The 24,999-nt window shown below is 40.5% G+C and overlaps 1 protein-coding gene across 1 annotated transcript in view; it reads left to right on the top strand.

The window, feature by feature from the left end:
• FRAS1 (Fraser extracellular matrix complex subunit 1) overlaps positions 1 to 24,999 on the top strand; it is a 173,025-nt gene that overhangs the window by 43,366 nt on the left and 104,660 nt on the right. The window contains exons 3-6 of the mRNA XM_026847900.1: positions 17,472 to 17,579; positions 20,747 to 20,839; positions 22,707 to 22,866; positions 23,440 to 23,573. Of these exons, the coding sequence (XP_026703701.1) occupies positions 17,472 to 17,579; positions 20,747 to 20,839; positions 22,707 to 22,866; positions 23,440 to 23,573 (495 nt within the window). The remainder of the gene's footprint in view (positions 1 to 17,471; positions 17,580 to 20,746; positions 20,840 to 22,706; positions 22,867 to 23,439; positions 23,574 to 24,999) is intronic.

Here is a 24,999-nt window from a genome sequence, read left to right as displayed (position 1 = left end):
TTCTCTTGAGCTAACTCTATCATCATTAGTACAGTGTGGATTCCACCCTGGAGTTGTATCATCTGTTATTCCTTTCACAGTACTGTGTACATGAACAGTGTTGCATTTGCACATGCCCTGCATTGTCTCTGCAGCATGTCACTTGTCTTAATTATAGTCCATGGCAGATGCTTCCAGGTGTCTCATGATAGTGGAGATAGTTGATTATAAGTTTCTTTCCTTCTCAAATTCTTTACATTCTCAACTGTAATTTGTTAAGCTGTCTCTACAGTGCACCTTAGTGACACTTGGAGTATGCTTTGTTTTAACATCATTAAGGCTAACAGGGTTGTAACAAGTGTCTTTGAGTTCAAATCAACACTTTTTTGTGTTGTGGTTTTATTTCTCCCACTCCAAATTATCAGGTGGCCACAGGAAAATATCCAATAGAAAACGAAGTGAATTCAGTAGTCTTGCATCTCCCAGTTCAGTTTTATTTCTTTGCTGGGGGAAAAAGGGGGGAAGAAGAGAGGAAGGAAAAATAGAATAGAATATTTTTCTAAATCCTCTACCCTTTTTTATTGTCAGGTTGTGCTTTATTTACATGCTGCTGATTTGAAAAGCATGGGAAGTAACGTGTAGACAGATACATGAAAGTATTAGAAGCACCATGGCCTTAGTGGTGGGAACTCCCATCACCAAGGTCTTCGTCAGAGGTGGTTGCACTGAAACAAGGCTTGTGATTGAAGTTACTGAAAATACATGTTAGGTCTCGTAGTTCTGTGAATGTTCCTTTGTGATTTGCTGCAGTGAACTTAGAAATGGGTCTTCTGCAGCAAAGGATTTGACCTACTTTTCCTTTGGAGGACTTCTTCCTTATAACTGAGTTCATCCATGCAATCGGGTCATATTCGTACTTTTTGTGAGATTCATATAGCTATAGGAAGTCTCCAGGCTGCTGATTACATCAGCTGCATTTATGGCATAGTGTGAATTGGGCAAGACGAAGGCAGGGAAATGAGAGAGGGAAATAATTCTCAAGATTTACAACTGTGTGAGTGGGGAACCTCTCCTCCCTCCCACCGTAGCTCAGACTGGCCAGAACAATTAAATCCAGAGTGTTTTTCAAGGCACACTTTACTCAGAGAGTATTTAAGAGCCTCCGGAAAACAATGTGTACTCAGATTACAAAGGAATAGTGCCACGTTCACCCCGCATGTATCACTCACTGCTGGATGGAAGTCATTGCTGTAGGAAGTCTTTGAAGCTGACCGTGTGCTGGGATTCCAGAAGGGGGTCAGATACTTTATGTGGCTCGTGAACTACTGCAGCTAGTGCTGATCAAACTTTTTAAGGGCTATGAAATCTTGTACCTGTGGGTTTAATGACATCTTGTGCTACTAGACACGCACGTGGGCCTTTGTGAGAAGCAGATGTCTGCTTGCTGCAGTGTGGCTTGTAGTTACCTTTGGGCCATCTGGTGCAGTTTGTTGTCTCTAAGCTGGGCTGACCTCTGTTTTGGTTCTCTGTATTTCATTTACAGTTGATGATGTTAGATGACTAAGCCTTCTTAAAAGCTTACTGTTCTCTAAACCACATTGTACCCTTCAGCCAGCCAAGCCATTTCGCCTCTTTGGCGAGGACAGGAGTTTTTGCCTCCTGGCAGTTGCTTGACAGTGTGCCTAGGAATAGATGGTGCATGACTTGTTACAGTGTTACTGCTTGGCTGCTCGGCGCTAATCAATTAGCAGGGATGTATCAGGAAGAAAGTGGCATAAACTTGAAAGAGAGAGAGAGAAAAAAATGCAGATAGTTTATTTTTCATAATGTATTTTGAGGTGATACCTCCAGATTTCTTATTGTGAGTATCTGAGTAATGGCAAGGTAAACAAAATGCTGGGGCAGTCATCTGTGCAGCAAGCAGATAAGCCCAGTTTTGTCGTGACTCTTGAAATTGTGTTATCTATTTGTGCACTTGGAAAAGACAGCTGTGAAGCATCCGCCTACCATAACTTTTCTTCAGCAGATTGTCACCTTTGGCAGTGTGTGCGTTTACCTTCAGTATCATATCTTTCCCCATGCTGAGAAGAGGATGGGTGTGATAGCTGTTCTGCTTTGTGACCCTCTCACAGCCTATGGTTGGCTGTGGTGGAGATGCAAGGATAATGCCCAGCTCTCCTTACAGCTGTCTTCATTACAACTGTACTTCTGCCTGTGAGAGCTAGTGGGTAGGTGAGAGAGGAGTGAGAAATGCACTCCTCATGCTGGGCTTTTCATTCCTAACCCATTGAGTAGAGAGGACAGTTCCTTAAAGGGGGTGTCTTGTGTCACTTTTCCTAAATTTCTTCATTGAATCATTCAGGGTATAGGTGGCTGTCAAGCGTGGGCTTCTTTCCAGACTTTCTCAAAATAGATGCAGATGAAGGAAAACTAAAAACTTTATCAGGATCCTGCAAGAACCTGGAGTTAAAAGTGTTGTGGAGGTGTTTTGTAAGCCCTGTAAAATCTACCTGAGCAAAATCTTGAAAAATGGGATGTCCTTCTTTGAGGGAAATAATTAATAATAGCTGGGTTCTGTAACAGTTCATCTGTTTCATATCTTCTTTAAGAAGGGGGAAAAAAAATAATAAAAATTTGCAAAGAAGAGTTATACTTTATCACAGAGTCATTATTAAATTTGTAATGAGGCAGCAATTATTTCTAGCCAAGTGTGAAGTAGCACAACAACAATTAGCTCACACCATGTCAGTGAGCAGTCTTCAGACTGGCAAATATCCATGGCAGCAGTGGGTGATGCATGAAAGCTCTCTGTTAGTCTCTTGATGTGTGTGGACATCGATACCTGAGGCTTTATATACCCAAGGGATGTGCTTTGAAAAACACATTAGCAAGCATTCATTTAAGCTTATTAAGAAAACAGAATTAAAACGGTTAACAAAAGAAAATTCTCAGGTGCTATTGTCAATAATATTCAGCCTATTCTTGCATGCTTGAGGTTGGAGGAAAGATGCATTTTCTTCTTCAGCCTGAATTTAAGGGATGCATATGCTTTGCCTCTGCTAAATATTTCATAGAGCAGCTTCTGTAGATTAAGACAGTACTACAGTGAAGGAATAAAGTGCTTTGATATAAAACTGTCCCTTTTTTAAACGGTGAGCATCAGAGAGATTTAAGGACCACCCAGTCTGTTTTCAAGAGTCTAAGTAAGTGCTTATGGACGTGCTCTTTCTTACCCTTACTGCTCCAGTCACTATTACGGGCTTGCCATATAAATTGTTCCCAAGGTTTTACCACAGATTTATTCTGAGCAAGATGTTAAGTACTGAGAAGGAGGTGAGAGAGAAAAATTCATGTGCATGAACTGTAGAGCTTATGGTAATTTTTGTCCCTTAGCTTCCTTCTCTTCTGGACAGTCAAATTTTTTAAAATTGTTTATTCTATAGAAGAAAAACTGTAACGAAGGGAGAAAATTGGAGAGATCTGCGAAGTATGGATTGTATTTATTTTCAGAGCAACTCCGGACATCTCTCTGGCATTATACGGGAAGAGCAGTTCAAAGAATCATGGTGTTACACATTCTTATGCATCAACAAAGTAAATATACTTTAAATGGCATTATAGGGCTTTAATTTTTTTTTTTTTTTTTTGTCATGACCTTTTATGCAGTGCTTCTGAATAATGAAAGCAAAATGAACTGTTCCAGCATGAGCCCAAAGACATCTGCAATTTATTTGCTGTCGAATGCTGCCACTTATCAATGGATAATTTGATTTATTTCTGAGTGATGGCCAATCATGCTAATTAACACAGTGGTGCTTCTCCTACTGAGACCAACTGTGTCCTGTTGGGTTTTTTTTTCCTCTTATCTGTCTCAGGAGATGCAGTTTAAATGTCTTATGCAACTGGTTTTTATCCCTGCCTCTCCAAAAAAATTTGGCATTGCATAGCTTACAGGAAAAAAAAAAAAAAAAAAAAGGATACTTGGTATTGGATGTGGATGGGTTCATAACCTTAATAAAGAACAATACTGGGCTTGCCATCAGTAGCCGGTTGGACTGGAGTACAGTGGTGCTGAGTGTCCAGCTGAGATATGGAAACTGGTTCTTGTCCTGTTGAGAAATCATCATTTCAAGTGAAAGTGCAGCAAAGTGGACATATTTCCCTGCATCACAGCAAAGTTTTCATGCTTTTTTCTAAGAATCCCTGTCACTATTGGTGACTGGTTGCTTACAGGAACAATTGCCCACAAGGGTGGAAATGCTTGGGTTTGACTAGACTTTATGGCTATCTCTCACAGCTCGAGAGATAGGGAGAATTAAGCCTAATCTTGTCCTGTCAGTAGACTTAGAGCCAGGTAGAAATTACCAATAGTATTAGTTCTGTTTCTTGGCTCTTCAAGGATGTATTTGTCATGCCTCATCCCCCTTTTTTTGCCCTTACCATGTCCCATATTCAGCTCCATTTCTCACTGACTTCTGAGACTGTCATCTACTGTTATAGTGATGCTGTTGTGCACTCTGCTGCTGAATATGCCCTCTATCAGAATTAGGTATTTTGCTTTTGGTTGGTATTAACTTGGATGAAAAATCTCATTGTGGATGCTTGGCAGTGGCCTTTCTCAGGGCAAGGGACATTGTCCTGGTTAGTCAGGCTGTCACAGAGCAAGGCAGTGTACCAGGTGGTGTTTACCATTCTCTCTAGTTCCAGCTAGTTGTGTGTGCAAGGCTGTGCAGTAAAGAAAGAAAAGTTCATAAAAACTGAATAAGTGAAGAGGAGGCAATGAATCTAGAGAGAATAAAAAAAATGCGTAGAACATTCCCTGAGCAGGGCCTGGTCTCGTCTCATTATAGTTCAGTAGCAAAAACTCCTGTTAACGGAGATGCGTGTGAAGGCAATGAAGACAACAAAACCTTATAACCATGGAATTCATTCTTTCATAGAGCAAGGCATAATTAGTTGTAATTCTCCTCAGCTTGTTTTGCATGGGGTACACTTTTACAGAGCATGTGTGACCCAGTGAATAGTAAGGACCATGTAGCTTAACTCAGCTGCTTCTTCTTACCTTCCTCCCATGCTGTCACTCTTGATCTGTCTTGATAATTAACCAACATCCCAGTGAATGTCTTAGAAACAGTTTGAACTACAATTATAGGCATGTGTAATTTTTGCATTAGGTATTGAGTGTGCTAGAGGAGGTTATTGCTTTCATTGTGGTGTACACAGATGGAGGGATGAGGACGGGGAAGTCTTTCTTTTTTTTTTCCCTTCTTGTCCAGCAGTAATTTTGCTGGGAGTTACAATCTGAAATTACAGTGGGAGGTTTTGTTTTTTGAAAGATTTATCACTGCCTGGATGGTGGTTGATTCTTGGGTTTTGGGTGGGTTTTTTTGTTTTTTGTTTTTTGGGTTTTTTTTTTTTTAAGTCAGCTAGGAAAGAAGGCCAGTTCTGGCATATTTCAAGGTGAAATGTTTGTGTGTAATGTTTTTCTGCACACTGTCCAGACAGTGAAATGCGCTGATAATGCACATAATGGCTGGACAGATGTAATCCCTAAACCAAACTGTAGTAAGAAAAAAATGTACTGTTGAAAGAGTTGCTCTTTTTCAGATGTGATACCAACCTGTCACTAGGCAGTACCCATATCCACCCCAATATGTCCTTCCAACACCTGCTCACTTTCATTCTCATCACATAATACAGGAACTTCTTTAATTGTAGGATGCTTAAAATGATAATTTGGGAAAACTGTATTTCTCCATTTGCCAGGGCCTTGAGATCTGCTCTGCTGCTACACCTGCTCCTGCAGCCTCCTACTGATACTACCCTTCAATGCAAATATTGTTGAACCAATTTATTGAAATTCTCACTTTCTTGACCGAGATGCTGATTATTATGTTCAAGTGTCTGTGCCAATCACTTTTGCAAACAAACTTTTTCCACCCATCCTTTAGGATCTGGGCAGTTGTATTCAATCTATTAAATAAATACATATATGTGTGTATTCTTTACACACACTATCTGTTGCTATTGTGCATCCAGTTACCATATTTTGTTTCACAAAGGGGAGTTCCTCAAGATAGTCCTTCCCTTTATGGAGCAGACAAGAAGAAAAGCCTCTTTGTGTTACCTGACTACAGAAAGTTTGTTATAAAATAGAGAGGAAATAAGGCAAAAGATTGATGGCATGAAGCATTTCAAAACCAGTGTCTTTTATTACATCTTATCTGTCAGAAAATCTCACAGAGACCTCTTTCCTTAAAAAAGCATATATCATCTTTGCACACAAATGCATATATCATCTTTGCCCTTTTCAGGATATTTTAAGCCTAATTTTGTTTTCAAGCCTGTAGTTTCAATGTGCCAAAGTCAATTAATTTAATAATTTGTAACAGAAGGCAACATGAAGCCTTTGTATTTGAGTAAAATACTAAGCTGTTAACATACCTTTTGCTGCCATTAATTTCAATTTGTTTGGTCATAAAATTAACACCTTGTTAAATCTTGACAGCTACCAGTCAACTAGAGGCTCTTGAAACAATACTAGAGGACATGAAGACAGCCTGCAAAATCCCTTTTTCTACAGGTCTTTCCTAATAATTTTTGCTCAGTAATGAAGTCTTTGTTCACAAAGATTAATGACTCTGCATGACTTTTGCAGGGGTCCCCTTCCCTCTTTGAAGGAAAAAGAAGAACCAGTTTATTAATCTGCTGCACAGGGAGCTGAGATTGAAGATAAGGACATAAAGGGTTGTATTTTCTGGGAGCTGTGTGAGAGATTACTGTGCTTGGATCCACAGTTACAATAGTAGGATTCGAGGCACGTAATTCCTTGCTTTGCACTTTGAAAGGATACCTCCTAAATATCCAGCTTGGAATTGGAGATACCTATATATTTCCTAAAGTGGCTTGCAGAATTGCTCTAGAGTGTATTGTTGCCTTCAAGAAGTAGAAATGGAGTTATGTTTCACCTGATACAGTACTTCCGAGGGCCTGTTGCAAATGACTTTTACTGAAGTATATTGTCTTTCTCTGCTGAATCAGCTGGTTGAGCTGCAATCGTTTTCATGGCCTCATGGTTTTTTGTTAGAAATGGGATAAAAGGCTTAGCCTGTCTTGTTCAGGCTAGATACAGTTAACATTGAAGCATTTGGCCCAACATAGCCTGCATTTCAGCAGCACGACAGGATGAATTTGAAATTATGCATCTTGCAATATTGTTTCATCATCTGACATGTCTGTATTGGGACTGCAGAGGATATTTCCTCTTCCTTTCAAAAATATTTTAAAAAGCTCAAAAGGCCAGCAGTGTTTCCTAGAGGGTATAGTCAGGCTGTGCTCTGCAGGGAATCCCTTGTAATATATACACTGGATTGTGTTGGTTTAATGGCCAGTTTCAAATATGTGATTTATTTTTTCAGGCTGTGGTTTTGTGCATGCTAGTTGACAGTGGTTGGCTGCAATACTGCAGCCTTCAGTGTTTGATGTTGACTGCTGAAGTCCTGGCAGCTTTCACAGGTTCAATTCTCAAACAAGCAGCATCATTTTAAAGGGGTAGAACATAACCTCCTTGGTGCTCTTGGGCAGGTGAAGCTGCACTTTGCCTTAGGTATAGCTGCATGCTTTGCACATACACCAGAGCATCGCCCAGTGGAAACTGTGACTCCTGCTGCTCCAGAGATAGCTACTGTATTGTAATGAATGATGTAATTAAAGCTGCAATCAAGTTTAGATTAAATTAATCCCTTACCTCCCTTCTTTTCAACAGCTGTTCCATCAAAAACTCTGGGTTTGATATCCGTTCAGAAGTCATTTTTGGGAAGGATGTTTGGAATTTGCCAGTTGGCAGGTTAGGAACTAAGTAAAGGGGGAAAAAAACAGCAAGAGGATCCCAAATGTTTTTCTGGATGCTAAGGAGAATTGCTTGTGTGTGCTGTTCATCAAACATAACGCATAATTTGGCATGTAAAAGATTTGCAGCATATAAAAATGGAAGAAAAAAAGTCATTGTTTAATGATCATCTCCTCTGTGTGCCCTTTCCAAGTTTCTTGCAACAAAGGCACGTACATGAAGGGTTTGTTCATGGCCCAGTGGCATCAGCAGGGTCAGGCATAGATCAACAGCACTGCCATTTCTTCGCTGGCTCAGTTGAGCCACCACAACTTTGGCTTCTTTTTAGGTCTTAAGATCAGAGCACACAATGCCAAATGATGGAGAAGGGTATAAGAAAGGCTGGTCACAATGCCAGGAAATTTGCAGTCTGGACAGACACAGGATGGGAAGGGCAATGTAAGTATGGAGAAGAGAAGCATCTTGCCTGAGAACTCAATAGCCATCTGCAGAAACAAGAATTGAGTGTAGGTGTTCAAGTTTTTTCTCTTTCTTCTCTTTTTTTACTTCTCTCTTGCCCTAAGCTGCTGACCGAGGAGAATCCCTATTTGATGCAAGGATCCAGTGTGTTATACCATTTATTTGCCTGACCCCCGTTTTCATCCCTTTTTCATAACAGCACAGTGCAGACTTTAGTTTTCCACAAGGGAGATGCTTTTTTTCACTCCATGTGTGATTAAGCACTAAAACGTTGCTGTAAGATGCTGATGCTTAAAGTTTACATAAGTTCAAGGGGAGACTGGACAAATTCACAGAGAAGAAAACCATGAGAGTTATTAAATGCAGAAACATGACTTTGGATTTGGGAAGTCACTGACCTGTAAACTGCATGGAGGATATTTTTGGAAGAAATACCATTTTCTGTATTTGTATTGTCAGCTGTCTGATTTTGGCTGTTGTCAAAAAGCAAGCTCCTGGGCAAGATGGATCTTTGCTCTCACTGATTGTACTGGTGTTAAAATTGCAACCTCTTCCCTTCTAATAATTGCTTTTACTATTAGTTGTTCACCTTGTCCTTTTATAGATGGACTCAATGTGTGAAGAAAGTTTGCAAAGAAGCTGCAGGCTGCTTGGGGTGAGGTTTTTCTGCCCCTGCCACATTGTTGGTGATTAAGAAAATGTTTTTGAAACATTCCTTAGCATTCTCAACAAGTTGAGAACAAAAAAAATGGAGCTGTGCAATAATGACACCTTTCATTTATTACCCCCTATAATGCTGTTTTAAGAGCAGAGTGTGTTGTCCATGGTTAGGTGGTCAGAGCTGCTTTCCTCCAGTGATACTGTATGATTTGGGGTATGGGTTTTCATACCTGAGGCTTCATGGTATCAAAATGTGAAACAGGTGTGTATTGCCAGATTCCGCTATTTTCTGGGACCTCTCTTGTGTTTGATTAGATAAGAGGTGCCTTATTATTAATGCTCTGAAAATAGGAAATAATTTCTGGTCTCGGTTTAAAAGAAAAGAAAAGGAATCCAAGTTCCTGCTTGTGTTGACTGTGGGTAAAAGCTTAAAAATGGAGCCAACTTTGTACCCTCCAGGCCTCAGGAGAAAGCAAATCTTCTAGTTTGGGAGCTGTTGTTAAAATTGTGGGGGTTTATCACTTTTTTTTTTTTTTTTTTTTTTTTTTTTTTTTTTTTTTTTTTTTTTTTGTTTCTTCCAAAATTCTCTGTTGGTTTGCAGAGGGATGTTGAGTACACGTTATATTTTTATTCAAGCAGGAAAGAGGGCTTGATTATATGGAAGGATGTATAGTCTTTAGGCTATCTCTGGTTGGCGTAATGTTTTCAGGTTGTGTGTGTACCCAGATAATAAAAAAATAAAACTGAGCGCAGTGCTGAGAAACTCAGAACTTTTTATCCTCCCTCCTCCCTTCTCCTCCACTTCTTCCAGTGCTGAATTTATAACTGGATTTAAAGTTCCTGGTTTTTACAACATAACCATAAACATAATTTAAAATACTACTTCTGCAGAAGAGATGAAATACAAAATATGATAGCTGAAAAAGTTAAGTCCTTGGTTGTTGCTTAGGTTTGGGGCATAAGTGCGGAAGTGGGGATTGTGTGTATGAGAGTGAGAGCAAGTGTTAGTGTGATCTTCAGGTATCCGTTATTTATTGGTGCTAATATTAAATACATTCTTAACATACTGTCTGACATTTTCAAGCTTGTGTCACATATCTGAATAGATAAATGTAAAAGGAATTTAAAACAGAACTGGAGCAGAAAACTTATAAATTAAAAGATTCAGTATTGGAACAGCTCTATTTGAATCCATTTTCTTTGGAAAAAGTGCATTTGAAATTTTGACAACTAATAGGAAGGCTTAAGCATATGTAATTTTAAAAAATAAGTTACATTAGTGAGATAAAATAAGCAGGTTGTAATCACAACCATTTTTTAAAAGTCAATCTGTTGAGCTTCTGGATTTTTTTCAGTAAATACATGGAACAAGTGCAGTACTAAATATGTTTCTGGCAATGGTAGCCCTCCATTCAGAGACCAAGGAAGTAATTATTAATTTCAGTGTATTCGAGCAGTTTATCCTTTTTCCTTTAAAGCTAAGGGTTAAAAGGCATGGGAAATCCCCCTTTCTTTCAATGCTAAAAACTGAGCTGAGATGTATTAGGTCTAAAAACTCAGCGTCATGCAACTATGTTGCCTTTAATTATTGCTTTTATATACAATATGCTCTCCTAACATTATTTTCCTTACCCATCACAGAGGAAGTTATTTGACTGGTAAATATTACTTTAGAGACAGTACTGCTGTTAATTTTTCATTATAGAAGTCTTGATATGAATTGATTAGAGAGGGGGCAGATTGCATAAGGATCGGAATAGAAATGTGGTAAACTACAGTCCCTCAAGTAGTTACAGGTAGCAGTGTTTCTTCCAGTCAGGGAAAAACAAAGTGCAGTGTTTAGTATAAAGGATATATTTGACTACAGATGAATCTACTTTAACAGTGACTAACCAAAAGGCATTAACCTTTCTAGAGGAACACCGCTGCAGAAAAACAATTGACCTGTTGGTCTAAATAAAGATTTCTGTCTACTGATTTGAACTGTGATTAGACATAATGATTTTTAAAAATCATTTTAACTTATCTACCCTGTTTGCCCTGAGCATTCGATTAATTTGAGCCCTTTCCTAGTGACTGCTTTTGTGTCTGTATGAAAGATAGGATAAAGTTTACAACAGCAGCAAAGTGATTTGACAGTATCTTAGAATATCCTAGACTTTCCGTCACTGAGATATCTTAGGACTACTGGGAAATTTTATTTGTAGACTCTTTATTTTTACAGGGCTGGTACAACTGGTAAAAGACTTAACAGTTAGAAAATGTAAAAAAGCATCAGACTAATGAACCATGAAAACAGTACCTTGTTTTAATTTGTCTAACTGTTTAATTCCCTAGTTGGAAGATACGGAAAAATAGTTCCTGGTTCCTGAACCCTTGTGATCATGTTAATGTGTTGTTAATCAAACTGTATGCTTGATTATGCCTAGGAGTGTAGGGCTAAAACTGTTTCCACTGAGATGAGCTGAATTTCTGTTTGGTTTCAGAGACCGAGCCATTTCTATGTTGTCCTGCTTGTGGGCATGCCAAAATAAAACCATTAAAAGCCCATTTTCAAGGGGGTTTTATTATATGCGAACACATACCAGATTTGAAAACATACTCAGCAGTGGCAACAGCTCCCCATTGCAAAAGATAAAACATGAAAGTCTAAACCCGAATGGACACTAGGAATCCTTTATGTGTCTCTGAATTACTTTCATCTCCATTGATGGATATCCCCACGGACCGTGTAGCACTTTCTCAGCTTCCCTTACATTTGGGTTTATTCTGCCAATTTCCTGGTATTGTCAACTAATTGGAGTGGAAATGATAAATGAAAGCAGTGTTATTGAGCTGCCAAGTCTCCTCACTTGGCAGCTGGTGGGTGATGCTGGTAATTGTTACCAAAAGTGTAATTGCTCTGGGCTCTGCCTAAGATTTCAACAAAGCAGCCTGGTATTCCTCCTCTGAGACATCCGATACCTGCCCTTCCTCCATTGTCTCCAGCAGAGGATGACTTGTGAAGTAAATCCAACCCAACACTCAAGTTGGGGAGCGCTTGAGCTGTGTGCTCTGTTGGTGCACTGGCGGCCCCTCTCCCCCCTCCCGAAAGCAAGAGTGCCACCCTCTCATGCATCTGGCAGCCTGGGGACAGAGCAGCCCTTCTGAAAGTTAATTGCATGAGTTTTACCAGTTTCTCATAAAAGCAGGAAAGGTAATTAGTAGGGTACATGATAAGCAGTAACAACCACCTTGTTTTCAGCATGACGGGAAAAATTCCAAGCTTGATGATTCCCGGCTAACATTAAGGCTTCAGCTTTAGACTGCTGGTTTCGCCCTGCTGAGTAATTGCAGCAGTACCACCAACCAGATGACCGGCTTTACAAGTGTGGAATGCTACAGAGGACAATTCAGCATCCAGTGACATTTTATGGATTGACTAAATATTTTCATGAAGTCATAAGAAATGGAAAGGGGATCGGGGGGAGGACACAAGCCAGCTGTTGTATGCTTATTTCCACAGTCACTGCACCAGAATAGAGCATGGATTGTTATCTAGTGTGATGATATCCCACATTAAGCAGCATCTGATCAAATTACTGAGCCTTTTTATGTATTAATAGCAGACTCCCATTATTTTTGATTTGTTGGGTGGGTTTTTTTGCTGAGGTAGAGGAGGAACAGCCACATGGAAGTTATGATAGCCAGTTGAAAAAGCCGTGGTCAAAGAGATGCAGGCCTTTCTGTGCTCCAGTTAATATGATAGTGTGGCAACAGCAAACCGTGAGAGCCCACAGCTGCTCTGGGCTCCCACTTCCACACTGTGTCTGTTCTTAGTCTCTTTAACTTATTTGTTGCTTCAACTATCCTTTGCATTTTATTGCTGGTTGCTTTCTTGCCTTCTTCTCTTCTTGGCCTTTTCTTAATGTGCAGCTCTTTTGCTCTCTCTCCTGCCTTTTCATAAATCCTCATCAGTATTCTCCGAATCCAGTACATGCTTGCACTGTGCTCCTGAGTCTTGGGTTTTATTTTATTTCATCTTGTGTCTGGGTGCCTGCAAGCTCGAAAGGTTTGTGAGCATGTCTTGCTTTTTTGGCCTCTATTTCACAAACCAACCAAGTAATGTAGATATCTCTTCTTGCAACGTGGTGTTTTAAAATTCAGTTGAATTAAGTATCATTTCTTCTTTTGATTTGGGAAATCCAAAGAATTAATAAATTATAATGGTACTACTTGGCGCTTAAGGAGTGCTTTCCATCTTCAAAGTGCTCTGTGCACAGTATTTCATTATTTATACTGTTAATTATATTAGTACTTGTAAGGAAAAAGCCCCTTAAATTATCATTGATGAAAGTACACTCTTAACAGGATAAGAATTCAGCGCTTAAACTGTAACAGATAATTTGTCCACTGAGGTACAGTGCCCTAGAGATGTGAGGCAGATTTACAGCAGTTCTTTAAGCATCTACTGAAGTCTTGCTTTATGTTTAAAACAGTAATACCTGGGAGCTTTAAAGTGTCCTTGTAAGTGTTGGATGAATAGTAACAAAGCCTTACAGCGTGCAGAACAGGTAGGTGGGATCCTCATACTGCAACTGGGTGATTAGTATCTCAGTTCCTGTCAGGAGAGTGACATAGGAGTCTTTCTTACCATACTGGGGCTTCTGTGTCACTTCTGAATTTGTTACCCTAACTTGAGTGGACCAAGATCTCAAAGTTAGCTAGAGGCAAGACTGTGAAGAACATTCTTAAACTGATGGCATATGTTTGGTTGCCTTAGGGATAGTTACATTTGAATGAAAGAAACAAGGAGAATAATTAAAATACAAGCAGTCTGTGTTCTCCAGGTTGTAAGAGTTCTAAATATGCACCAGTAAATCTTTTTGTGCTTTTCTGTATTAGCAGCTGTCCGCTGCACACTTCCATGTAAATAGGGAACACATAAATATTAGTTTGAAAATTGATCCTAAAATATCACCCAGGGATGCCACCAAAAATAGTTGTTGCAATAACCTTCCTGTTCTTTTACATACTTCTACCATGCGAATGAAGTACACATGCTGCTTTTCTCTGCCTTCTCAAAGGAATTAAGTGACCTTGCACTTTAATTGGCTTGTAGCCAGAGCATTGCATTTAGCTCAATTTACTGTGACTGTAACATTCAGACGTTTGGTAGCATTGCAGAGAATAAAACCCCTACCTTTCTGTAGAAAAATCAATAAACGTAATTGTCGTCAGACTTTTCAAATTTGGGTTTAGGTCTATTGCTCCATAGCCAGGAATCTTAAGCTAAATGTTGGAACAATCACAAGAGCTGAACACTGAGGCCTGTGAACTGCACGGAAGACTCATATACAAAAAATCAGGTAGTAGTTTCCTGACTGTTAACTAGATTCTGAATTCTTAAAAGCTCTGCAGAGATGTGTCGGTTTTTATCTGACACCTGGCAAATGGAAATCACTGCCACAGGCACATGCTTCCAAGTGTTTACCATTTGGATTTAGAAAGAACTGATTTCAGCCCACAGGTAGGAGCCAGGCTGCTTAGACTATAATAGAAAATAGGGTAGGGAGTAGACCAAAGAGAGGGTTTTCTTTTCAGAAACTTGAGCATTTAAATCTCAAAATGGGAATGAGGGAGGCTTTGTGCTGACCTCTTGCCATGCAAGTCCTTTGGCCATTATTCCATCACGGGAATATTTATTTATTTATTTATTTTTAATACAGAAGAGAGGCACAGGGTGAAGGTTTAGAAGAACCAAGTGATGGGGCACAAAATCTGCTCTCTCCCTTTTGGCTGCCTGTGCCCAGTGCTTGCCCCATGGTTGGCTTCTAAACAGCCTCACCTGCAGTGAGCTGCCAGTTTTAAAATGCAGACTGCTTTTCACTGTTGATATTGTTCTCGCACAGGTTTTTTCCTTTGCCACACACTGTTTTGGGATTCTCCTTCCAGCTGGAAACAAGCAAGCAGAGGAATACATCAATAGATATATCAAATGGTTTTGTCAAACGGATTAAACGTCACTTTTTGCCAATGGAAAGATGTTAGGAGTTCTGGGTATTATAATGGTTTTAGTAGTCTTAGAGTGGATCTGAGTATGATAAAGCTTTGTTAAAGAGATCAGAATGAGTTAACTCCAATATGTGTGTTAGATGAAGCTTGACACACACGTAATTTAACCTGAATTTATTCTGTAACTGTACCATAAATCTGGTGGCAGAGATGAAGATTTCTCTTCTACAGCCACAGCTCTGTGTGTGCGAGAGAAGAACCAGCTGCATTACCAGAGCAGAAATTACTGTCCCTTTTCTGTTGATAATCTTAACCCAAGAGGCTGTACACTTACTCCTGTTTCTTGCTGTTACTAAAGTTAGTGTTGCCACAATCATTATATTTACAGAGAATCTCCCTAAATTTCTGATGCTGCTGGAGTGTTTGTTACCTGTGCATGAACTTTGCCATGAGAGAAGAGCATGGTCTGATATGCATGAAGTGCTTTTGTAAAGCAGTGAAGAGACATAAGGATTTGTTAGCAGTATTTCTGGTTACCACACTGTTTGCAGGTTTGCACTTTTGGTCCAGTGTCATAGAGTAAACCATTTTGTTTGGCAAAGACCAGTGTTTCAGAGGGGAGGCAACTGACCTTTTCTACTTGACAGTCAGCCTTAGATTCAGGATGGGTAAAAGAAGAGAGAGCCTCTGCCATTACCCTCTTTCACTCACTCATGTGTGACAAAACCTTGTTGGACACCTATGAATTGCCTCTCCCCATGGCTTGCACAGCCTGGCCTGTAGTACATCACATTAAGTTTGCAGAAGAGCACAGCACCCAGCAGCTTCTGCCTGAACAAGTGGCCAGATTTTTCAAGATTTTTTTTCTCTCATTAAGCAGTCTAATGGGCCTTTAAGGCATGTATCAGTGTTTTATCATTATGCTTAACAGTTGTACTAGTTAGCTCCAAATGTGTTCTTAGTGAACTGTTAATCATCTTTTTGTATCGTAATTTGCCTAAATCCTACTTTACACTGTGAGTAAATTGACCTCTTGGAGTAAATCGCTACATCATGTAAATGAGTAGCAGAGTCTGATCTTCTTTCAAATCAATTAAAAATGAGGCTTAACGGCTTGGATAGCTACTGTCTGTATTACACAGGAAAATTTCCTGTATGCATAAATTTAGCCTACTGTAGACACAGCCGTTGTCTAATGGAAAAGAACTGTTCGGATGAAAAAGTGATCTTCCTCTTTCCATTTTCTTTTGGTGTATTTGACTGAAGGCTTTTAAAGACAGATAATTAAATATGAACGTAGCAATTGTATCCTTCAGATTACCTCAGTATGTAGTTACTGGTTGCTTATTTAAACTGCCAGAGAAAGGATACTTGGCATGAGTGAAGGGACACTGCAGAGGAGCTGAGTGCAGGCAAGACATTTTCATAGGAAGGGGGGGTGACAGGTGGACTTGGCTGCTTCTCTGGGATGCTTCTGGTGCTTGATATCAAGATGGCTGGAAGTCAATGTTCAGGAGTAAAGAGAAAGAAGGCTTTGTTTTTCAAGCATCCTACTGAAAGTAGTGAGTCCCAAGTGGCTGCTCAGACCTTGGAGAAACAGGTGGGAGGGAAGGAGGAGTCTGGCAAGTGTCCAGGCAACTGGATGAGGGCCTGAGCTGCCTTAAGAAAGCGTGGTGGTGGCATGGGATCGTGACCTCAGTGTGGAAGAAATAGAAAGGGGTCAAGCAGGGGTGGTGAAAACCCTTGCAAATTAGCTGTGTGTGTTCCAGTTGAGTGCACTGATCGAGTGGTGGTGACAGCAGTTTCCAAATCTCTTGGGCTGTTTGCTTGGTCAGAGTCGCCTTCATGATGTTTTGGAATAAATGTGACCAGGTAGAGTCTGTTCATACCTGGTGTGCATTCAGCATTTTTGACTAAATCAGTTTAATTGCATCTTAGGTTCTTCAGACCTTTCCTTCCATCTTACAACCTAACATAATGGGCATAGTTTACATCACGGTTTTGACATTTTTGACATGAGAACTTTTTATGTCCATGATCCTGCAGACTGAAAATTTTGAATGTTATATTCAACAGCCCATTTGGATTCAAGCATGTCAATATTTACCTGCATTCTCCAGCAGCTCATGGATGCTGTATGATGCCACAGTTGTCTGTCCAGGAGCAGGTTAGCCTCAAAGTTAGCTCAGGTACTTCAGCGCAAGCTGTGGTCATAGCAGTAGCTGCAGTATGGACACTCTGAACTTCCCAAAGATGCTATAATCACCTTGAGGTGGTCCCACCGATTATCTAGCCATTGGAGTTGATTATTTGCCATGTATGGCCTTGCTTTTCAACTGTGTATTTGAAGTTATTGAATGAATAGTACCAAATTAGTGCCTGATAAGCATGTGAGAGGGAGGGCTTGTCTGTTGAAGACTTTACTCTTCCAGTCTGTCCATATGGAGCTATTTGAGCCATTTGCTTTTGCATAAAATAGCACACGCCTTGTGCTGTATGGGTCTAATTTAAAACTTATGTTTATTTGCAGGATAACACAATTTGGAAGCCAGATTCTTGCCAAGACTGCCGTTGCCATAGCAATATTGCTACCTGTGAACCTACTGTCTGCAAAGACCCTCAGTGTGACTTTCAGAAGGTAAGCAGCTGCCGCTGTCCAAATGCCAGCTGACCCATCCCGTGTGGTGGGAGAAATGTCAGGTTTCTCTGAAGTTCCCAGCCTTGCCCTGCTTTAAAACCCTGGAATAGTTATATGTTCAAAATGCTTGTTTGGGTCCACCACACTGTGTTACATGTAATGAAATGGTGGAAGCAACTGGGGTAATGGGTCCTACAGTCCAGTGGAAGCAAAGCTCCTCTTGTATTAAGAGGGACACAAAAAGAGGATGCAGCATGAGGCGTTTCTCTGGAAGAACTGGCAGAGCTGAGCTGGTTGCTTATCTTTGTACACTGCAGTGACAGCTGTCATATCAGCCTTCTGGGCTCAGCTGCTTCTCTCTAGCTCCCTTTGAACCCAAGGGTCTGATTCACAGCAGGGTTTGAGGGAAGCACGAAGGAGCAGTGAAATCCTGTTTTGCCTCCCAGCAAGTGTGTGACAGCCCGGGGTCAGGCACAGTCTCTGTGCCCTTTCACTTCTCATTGACGAAAGCCTGTGCAAGAAGCACACAGGCAAAACCCAGCGTGTGAAGCCTTTGTTTCCTTCACCACACTACAGCCAGAGGCTTGGTGTTGGAACAGCTTGCAGGCTGCCTGTGGTCCAAGGGTGGTCTGGTCCCCAAAGGAAGCCCCTGAACTGGATTCAGACCTCCCAGCATGAGCCCTTGCTTCCAGTCACCCTTCATTTGAACATGAAGCTGGGTCTCCCCCAAACATGCAGATGGATGCTTTCCACTCTGATAAACAGCAACAGAGCTGAGATTGTCTGTCTTTCAGTTTCTTCTGCCTTGTGATCGTTGTTGAGCTTTCATTGTCTCCTGTTCATCTTTCTCTGTCTGAGCCTTCATTAACGGTTACAGCTAATTGGCCATGGAATTGGTCTTGCATTAGCATCTGGATTACTGGGGTAGTACGCATGAATGACAATGAAAATTAGTGTTTTAAAGAGGCACTGCCAATGTAATTATATGGCTTTATGAAGCAGGTTAAAATGTTTAGCAAATGACAGCATTAATGAGGAAATAATTTTGATTCTTACTGGTTTTCCCCATTATTGTCACTGTGTATTGATTAAAGCAAGACTGAAATATTCGGAATTTTTGTGCTAAAGAGGAGAGAAATTAAAAAAGGGTGCTGTCCTGGCACACCAAATAATGAGCAGGCTAGATGTTCATTTTAAAGAATTGGATAAATGAAAAGGTGGCAACTTTAAAGCTCATAAAGGCAAATAGATTTATAGTGTGAAACAAATCTGTGTGACTCCTTGACCTGGATAATCTTCAAGACAAAGAGTTTCAGTGTTCCATAAAGGTCTGGCCATTTAAATATTGAAAAGGATCATCAAGGATCTCAGAAGAAGAAAACCCGATTATCCTTCAAGCATAAACCAACTACTGATGAACAAGGTCAGAAGTCGCCATCCCCCTCCATGATTTCTTTCTTACCTGCTTAATATGATGATTTATGCTATTATTACTGATCTTGTTTACAGCAACAAGGCATAAATAAAACCAGGCAGTCTCTGCAAAAAGCATACCTAGTGGTGTTCTAAACATTTGTATGTAAAACCTGCTGCTGTGCATACTGAGTATTTTGAGTAGGTGGAAAATCAACAAACATAATTTCTGTTGTGTAAACCAAAGCAAACCAAAACTAAGAACAGTTTCTCCACAGCAGGATCACAGCTGAACAGGGTTTAGTGGTTTAAGCTAAAAGAAACATTTCATTTTGTTTCCTACCTCAAAAAAAAACATGGCATTGAAGGAAACCTTGAAGTGAGAAACTTTTTCTCGGTTTGAAAAATCAAAACGTTTCTTTTAGAAAACAGAGAAGGAAAAACTTGTGACATTTCAATGATTCGGGTCATTTTTTTCATACAAATAAAGAGGTAAAAGGTAAAACAATTTTTTGGCATCACAGTGCCTTCATTTTTTTATTATAACAAAACAAATAATGACTCCCTTCTGAGCAGGAATCCCTTAGACATTGGCTGTACCCTTTCAAAGTGGAAAGGATGAAGCATGTCTCCTGAGAAACACCTTTGCAGCATTTTGAAGAAGGTGATCTCATGGATAACATTTTTCTACATTTCACTTCCTGAACCTGACATGTTCAGTGTTCATGTTTTGGGTTTTTTGTTTTCTCTCTCTCTAGCTACTGTGCTCACATCAGAAAAATTGTTTGGTCCTTTTTTGTCATTAGCTGTGGGAGGAAAATACTGAGATCAGTGGTACCTCAGGTGGTGCCGGGGGCCCTCATGTGCAGTTGCCATCAGTGACAGACACCCTTGCAAAATAAAATCCTCCCACAGCTGATGCTATCCTGTCTGTGGGTCTTGTGCCAGGCCTGGGGTGTTTAACGTTCATCTGGGAGGAACATGAAAGCATTGCTTTGGAGAGTCTATGGAGATGTTTTCAGTGACAGGAGTCTGTGATCCTTCCCAGTGTTGGCTGATGTCTTTACTGCTGTAGTTTGCCCTTTGTGTGATGAGTTGATTCCATCAGCATCATCTTTTTTCTCTGCTGCTGAACAGGTTGTAGCAAGTGGTCAGCTTGCTAAACCCCTGAACATGCCAAGCAAAGTGGTAGCAGCATCACTTGACTGTGCTGTGCTTGGAAGTGGTCAGTAGTTTTCAGTTAATTTTAAAGTAATGTTATTTTTTTAAAAAGCAGTGATTATTAAGACAAAGAAGTACAGTTAATGAATGCACATTCATTCTGCCTGTCAGCTGCACTTCTGCTGTGGTGAAATGTTAAACTGATAACCCATCCTGTACATGTAGAAAACTACCTGTTGAGAAAATTACATCTGTCCCACGTTTCTCAGAGGTCCTTCAGTGACTAATCTTGGGTTTTTGCCTTGAATAAGTGCTTTCTATTCTTTGTTCTGCTTTGAAAACTAGTTCAGCTGGGGCTTCCTAATTGTACCGTTAGGGGTGTAAATTCTACTGCTGTTTTAATGATAAACTGTCAAATACAGCAAACTGATGTGCTACCTCTCAACAAAGGGATCTGGTGTAGCACTGTTATATATTTCACTTAATACATTTCCTCTCTAAACTGAGAGCACCAGATCCAGCAAGCCTTTGCCTTCATGTTAAAAGTCTCTATTTCATGTGAACTGTCTTATTGGATTCTTGTATCTTTTTAGGGAGAAGTGCTCCAAATAGCCCCCAACAAGTGCTGCCCTGAGTGTGCCTCCCGAGCTGAAGGATCTTGTCAGCATGAAGGACAGATTCACAGCGTGAGTGCTCTGTCATGTTCCTTGGCAGGGGCAATCCTTTCCAGTTTTTAGCCCTTTGTTTGGTTCACATCAGTGAAGGGTGCTTAGCTGACATGCAGGAGAAGGATAGTTCATTTGGCTTATATTCTGTCACTGTCAGATGATGTATTGTAACAGGAGTTTGGTCAGCAGGGTTTGCAAAACAGGAATGTGTCGCTGAGCATGTCCTGTTTGGCTTAAGGAGAGAAAGTTTCCCACTCATTCATTCACTTGCTTTACTATTTCTGTGGATGATTGAGACAATATAGTAATGTTAGGAGGGGAGCAAAACACATTGAACTTGACTATCCTGAAAGAAGCCTTTTCTCTCAGCAGCCATCTATGCTGGTAGAGATTGATTGCTGTTGTGCGACCTGGGTTATGGATTTTGTAATCCTGAATTATTCAGGAAGCAGGTTTCAGGATGTAGTTTCACCTAGAAAGGCTGAAAGGCCAAAACAGTAAGTGTCTACAGATGAGAAAAAAATAAAGATTCATGGGTAGTAGTTAATGAATCATGTTGAACAATAGGCAAATGTAGAAAAATGGCTTAATGGTGAAGCCTGTGTCTGGTCTCTTACAGACTGTTGTTTGACAAGAGGCAAGTCAGATCCAGATCTTAAGAAATATGCTGAAGTACCCAGATACATTTGAATATCTGGACCTTACACTCTGTACCTGAGATGGATGTTGTAACCCTCTGTTTCAGCATGAGGCATAGCCAGCATGAATCTGTTACAAGGTAGACAAAGACTGGAATAGGAGGGATAGCACATCCATCCTCTTCTCATATTCCTTTGTGCCCGTGATTTGGGTGATACTATATTATATCATACTACATTATATTTCTTCTTGTTGCTGTTGCTGCATTTTGCTGTGTTGTATTCTTGCTGCAACTTTTGTCTTTTGACTCTCTGTAAGCCTGTTCCTTGAGACGAAAGTCAGGTGAATAAGTAAGCATCCCCACAGGGATTATAGGCATATTTGTACCTGTAGTCATGTGTCACACCCTAATTCCACTGTGAGGTGTTCATTAAACAATTTTTTTGTGAGTGTAAAGTCTCATCCTGGTGGTTGGCAGAGATTTCCTGAAGGAAGAAGTTTTCTCTTTTGTCAGTGAGCTACTGTAATGCTTTATGACTTGACCTTTGTGTTACAAGTATCTAGCTAGCAGCACTGGCCCTAGTGGTAGCTCCACCAAAGAAAATCTGTATCCTCTATCTGGCCAGAGTTTTTTTACTCCCCGCCTAATTCAGTATTGTGTGTTTTGTGAAAGTTAACACTCTATTTGTTCAGGAGCATTGCAATACGCCAGCATGTTTCTTCTTGGGACCAATGCCGCCAAGTAGAGATAATAGTTTCTGCATTAATGAATAAGCTAATCTAATGAGATTTTACTTAATGAGTGCATTAAGTATGTGAAGCAGGAGGTCTTCACCTGACTACCTTGTGGTCAGGTGTGTGTTGGGCCCTTGTTAAACATTTATCTAAAGAAAACATGTGTCTACATTTAGAGTTTGCCCTACAGAAACTGTAGTGGAGAGGGGTGTGTCCAATAGCCTGGGTCTTAGGCACAGTGGGTTGTTGCTGGATGCCACTCTGCAGCAGGAAGGAAAATCAGGCTGATCTCCAGGTTTGCTGCTTGACCAGTATTAACTTACCTTTTTGCCCCAACAGTGCAGCCAGGAGTGAGGGCTGCAGTGTGCAAAGATTGAACTGAGCCCGCAGAAGAGTAAAGTTAACACTAGTGTAGGGGGGCCTAAAGGGGAGAAGATGTGTTTATAGGTCTCATTGGCAGCTGGATTCATGCATGTGTTTTCTGTGCCTTTGATTGTCTTGTGCACCACAGCATGGCACACAGTGGGCCAGCTCTGGATGTGTCTGGTGCTCCTGTGCCCACGGGAGGGTGAACTGCACCCCCACAGCTTGCCCAGCCCTCGCTTGTGGACAAGGGGAGCTGCAATACACTGAGGAGGGATCCTGCTGTCCCAAATGTGTGGGCCTCGGTGGTAAGTATCACATGTGAATGGGGCACTGTCTGACTTCATTGATCTGAGCAGCAAGTCACAAATCTGGAAAGCTTTTCTTTTCTTGTTCAGTTCTGTTGGAAAGACATCGACATCAAGCGTGTCTCTTTAATTATCTTTCTGTCCTGTAACCATATCTACATTTTTAATGGCTTCACCCATAAGCCAAGAGGAAGTGATAAGTTTTAGCCAGCCAGCAGATGTGCCTAGTATGTCCTTTATTTGGAGATTAAAATCTGGAAAAAAAGATGCAGATATTTTCTATGTACTGAGGGTACCTTTGACTCTTGCAGACACGGACTGCAAGTTTCAAAAATGCCTGAGCTGTTGGATACCTCTTTTTTTCATAGAAGTCCAGTGGGACAAGTGCATCCAGAGCTCTTAATTCACAAGTCTAGAGCCCTTGAAAACTGGTGGAATTGTTACTGTCATTACCTGCTTTGCCAAACCAGAATTTTGAATTCTAAGATGCACAAAATCTGTGTTTTAATTATGGGTGACGGAAAGGGATTAAAGGCCATTGCAAAAGAAAGTTATCCACTGTTTTCATCTTAGAACCTTGCTCCTTTGATGGCCGCTTGTTCCAGGATGGTGAGGACTGGCGACTTGGTCGGTGTTCCAAATGTGTCTGCAGGGATGGCGCGATGCAGTGCTTCACAGCTTCCTGCCAGCCTCTACTGTGCAGCCAGGTCAGGACCCATCAAACTTCATTGATCTGAGCAGCAAGTCACAAATCTGGAAAGCTTTTCTTTTCATGACCATTGTCTTTCCCTTGGCAAGGTCCATTTCTCATGCAGATGTACAAATTAGCAGGCAGATCTTCTGTGTGACAAGTGGGTGATTTGGAAAAAGCAGTTTTGATGTGTGGAAATGATGTGGAGTGATGGTTAAGTCTGTCAGAGTATGTGTGCTGTCTGTCTCTTCCCTAATATCTTCTTTCCCCACCATTTTACTCTTATCATGCCTTTGATGGCTAATTAAGCACAGATGCTGTCTAAAGAAACTGCTTTTTGGTTTATACTAACAAAGTTATGTAGGGTTGATCAGGAAATATTTTTATTTCTGTGAGGGATGGAATGAAATTACAAGATTTGTAATGGAGGTTTATGTTCACAAATTTCAGTGTTTGGTTCACAGCTGAAAAGTTTGGTTTGCAGGTCTTGTTTACTTTTTTTTTTTTTTTTTACAAGAACTGTAGAAATAAAGTAGTTAAATATGAATGAAATTCCCCTTTTGACTTAAAGAGTTTGTAAATACAAGACAACTTCATCTGAAAGAAAACTCGCAGAGCACTATGCCTTACTTGTGCTTTTGTTTAGAAATCAAAACCAGTAAGATAAGTTAGGCAAGCTGAAGTAGTGACTCATGGTTTAGTCCAGTTGAGAGAACTGGGACATTTCTGTCTCCAAAGTCTTTGCTTGGATAGATGATGTGTTCTTAGCACTTATGCAGTGATCAACCCAGCCAAAACACTACAAGACTTTATATAGCATTAACACAGGGTGTTAGTAAAGGCAGCAAACTATACACAGTATTCCACGCTCTATACAAGTGACTCAGTTTTTGAATTCTTGTTATTGTTTTGGAAGTGCCTAAGGGTGTGAATGTGGTCTTTGGATTTCTTTTTGTTGGATCCATTGTACCAGTTTTCTTGGCTACCTTAGTGTATTCAGCACCCTGGCGTACTCCTTTACAACAGCATGCCATGCTAAGGAAATGCAGGAACTGGCTCCCTGGAAATCTCTCTTTCTGACCTTGACTTTATGCTTTAGGGGCTGACTCTCAAATATTTTTTCATCTATTATCACACTCCAGTGATGAATCCAGCAGCTCCCTTGAAATGTGTGCTCTGGCTGAGCACACTTCCCTGTAGCAGTGAGAAAAACAAAAGCAGTAGTCATAAACTCTCATCCTGTTGATGCTTATCCAGCTTTCTATCACTGGACCAGATGTTTGTGCAATTAACACTTTTTTTTGATAGAAGGAAAGCCCACTGTTTCTGTGTATGCTAATTGTGTTGTGCTTTGTTCTGAGACACTCAATTAGTATTTGTGGACTTAAGTACTGTGCATTAAAACAAATCTGTGCCTGCTTTAGATTACTCCTTTCCCACTC

The sequence above is a fragment of the Athene cunicularia genome (genome assembly GCF_003259725.1).
Source record: "Athene cunicularia isolate RWA chromosome 4 unlocalized genomic scaffold, athCun1 chr4_part2, whole genome shotgun sequence".
Classification (NCBI taxonomy): Eukaryota; Metazoa; Chordata; class Aves; order Strigiformes; family Strigidae; genus Athene; species Athene cunicularia.
This window is presented reverse-complemented; position numbering and strand designations above follow the sequence as displayed.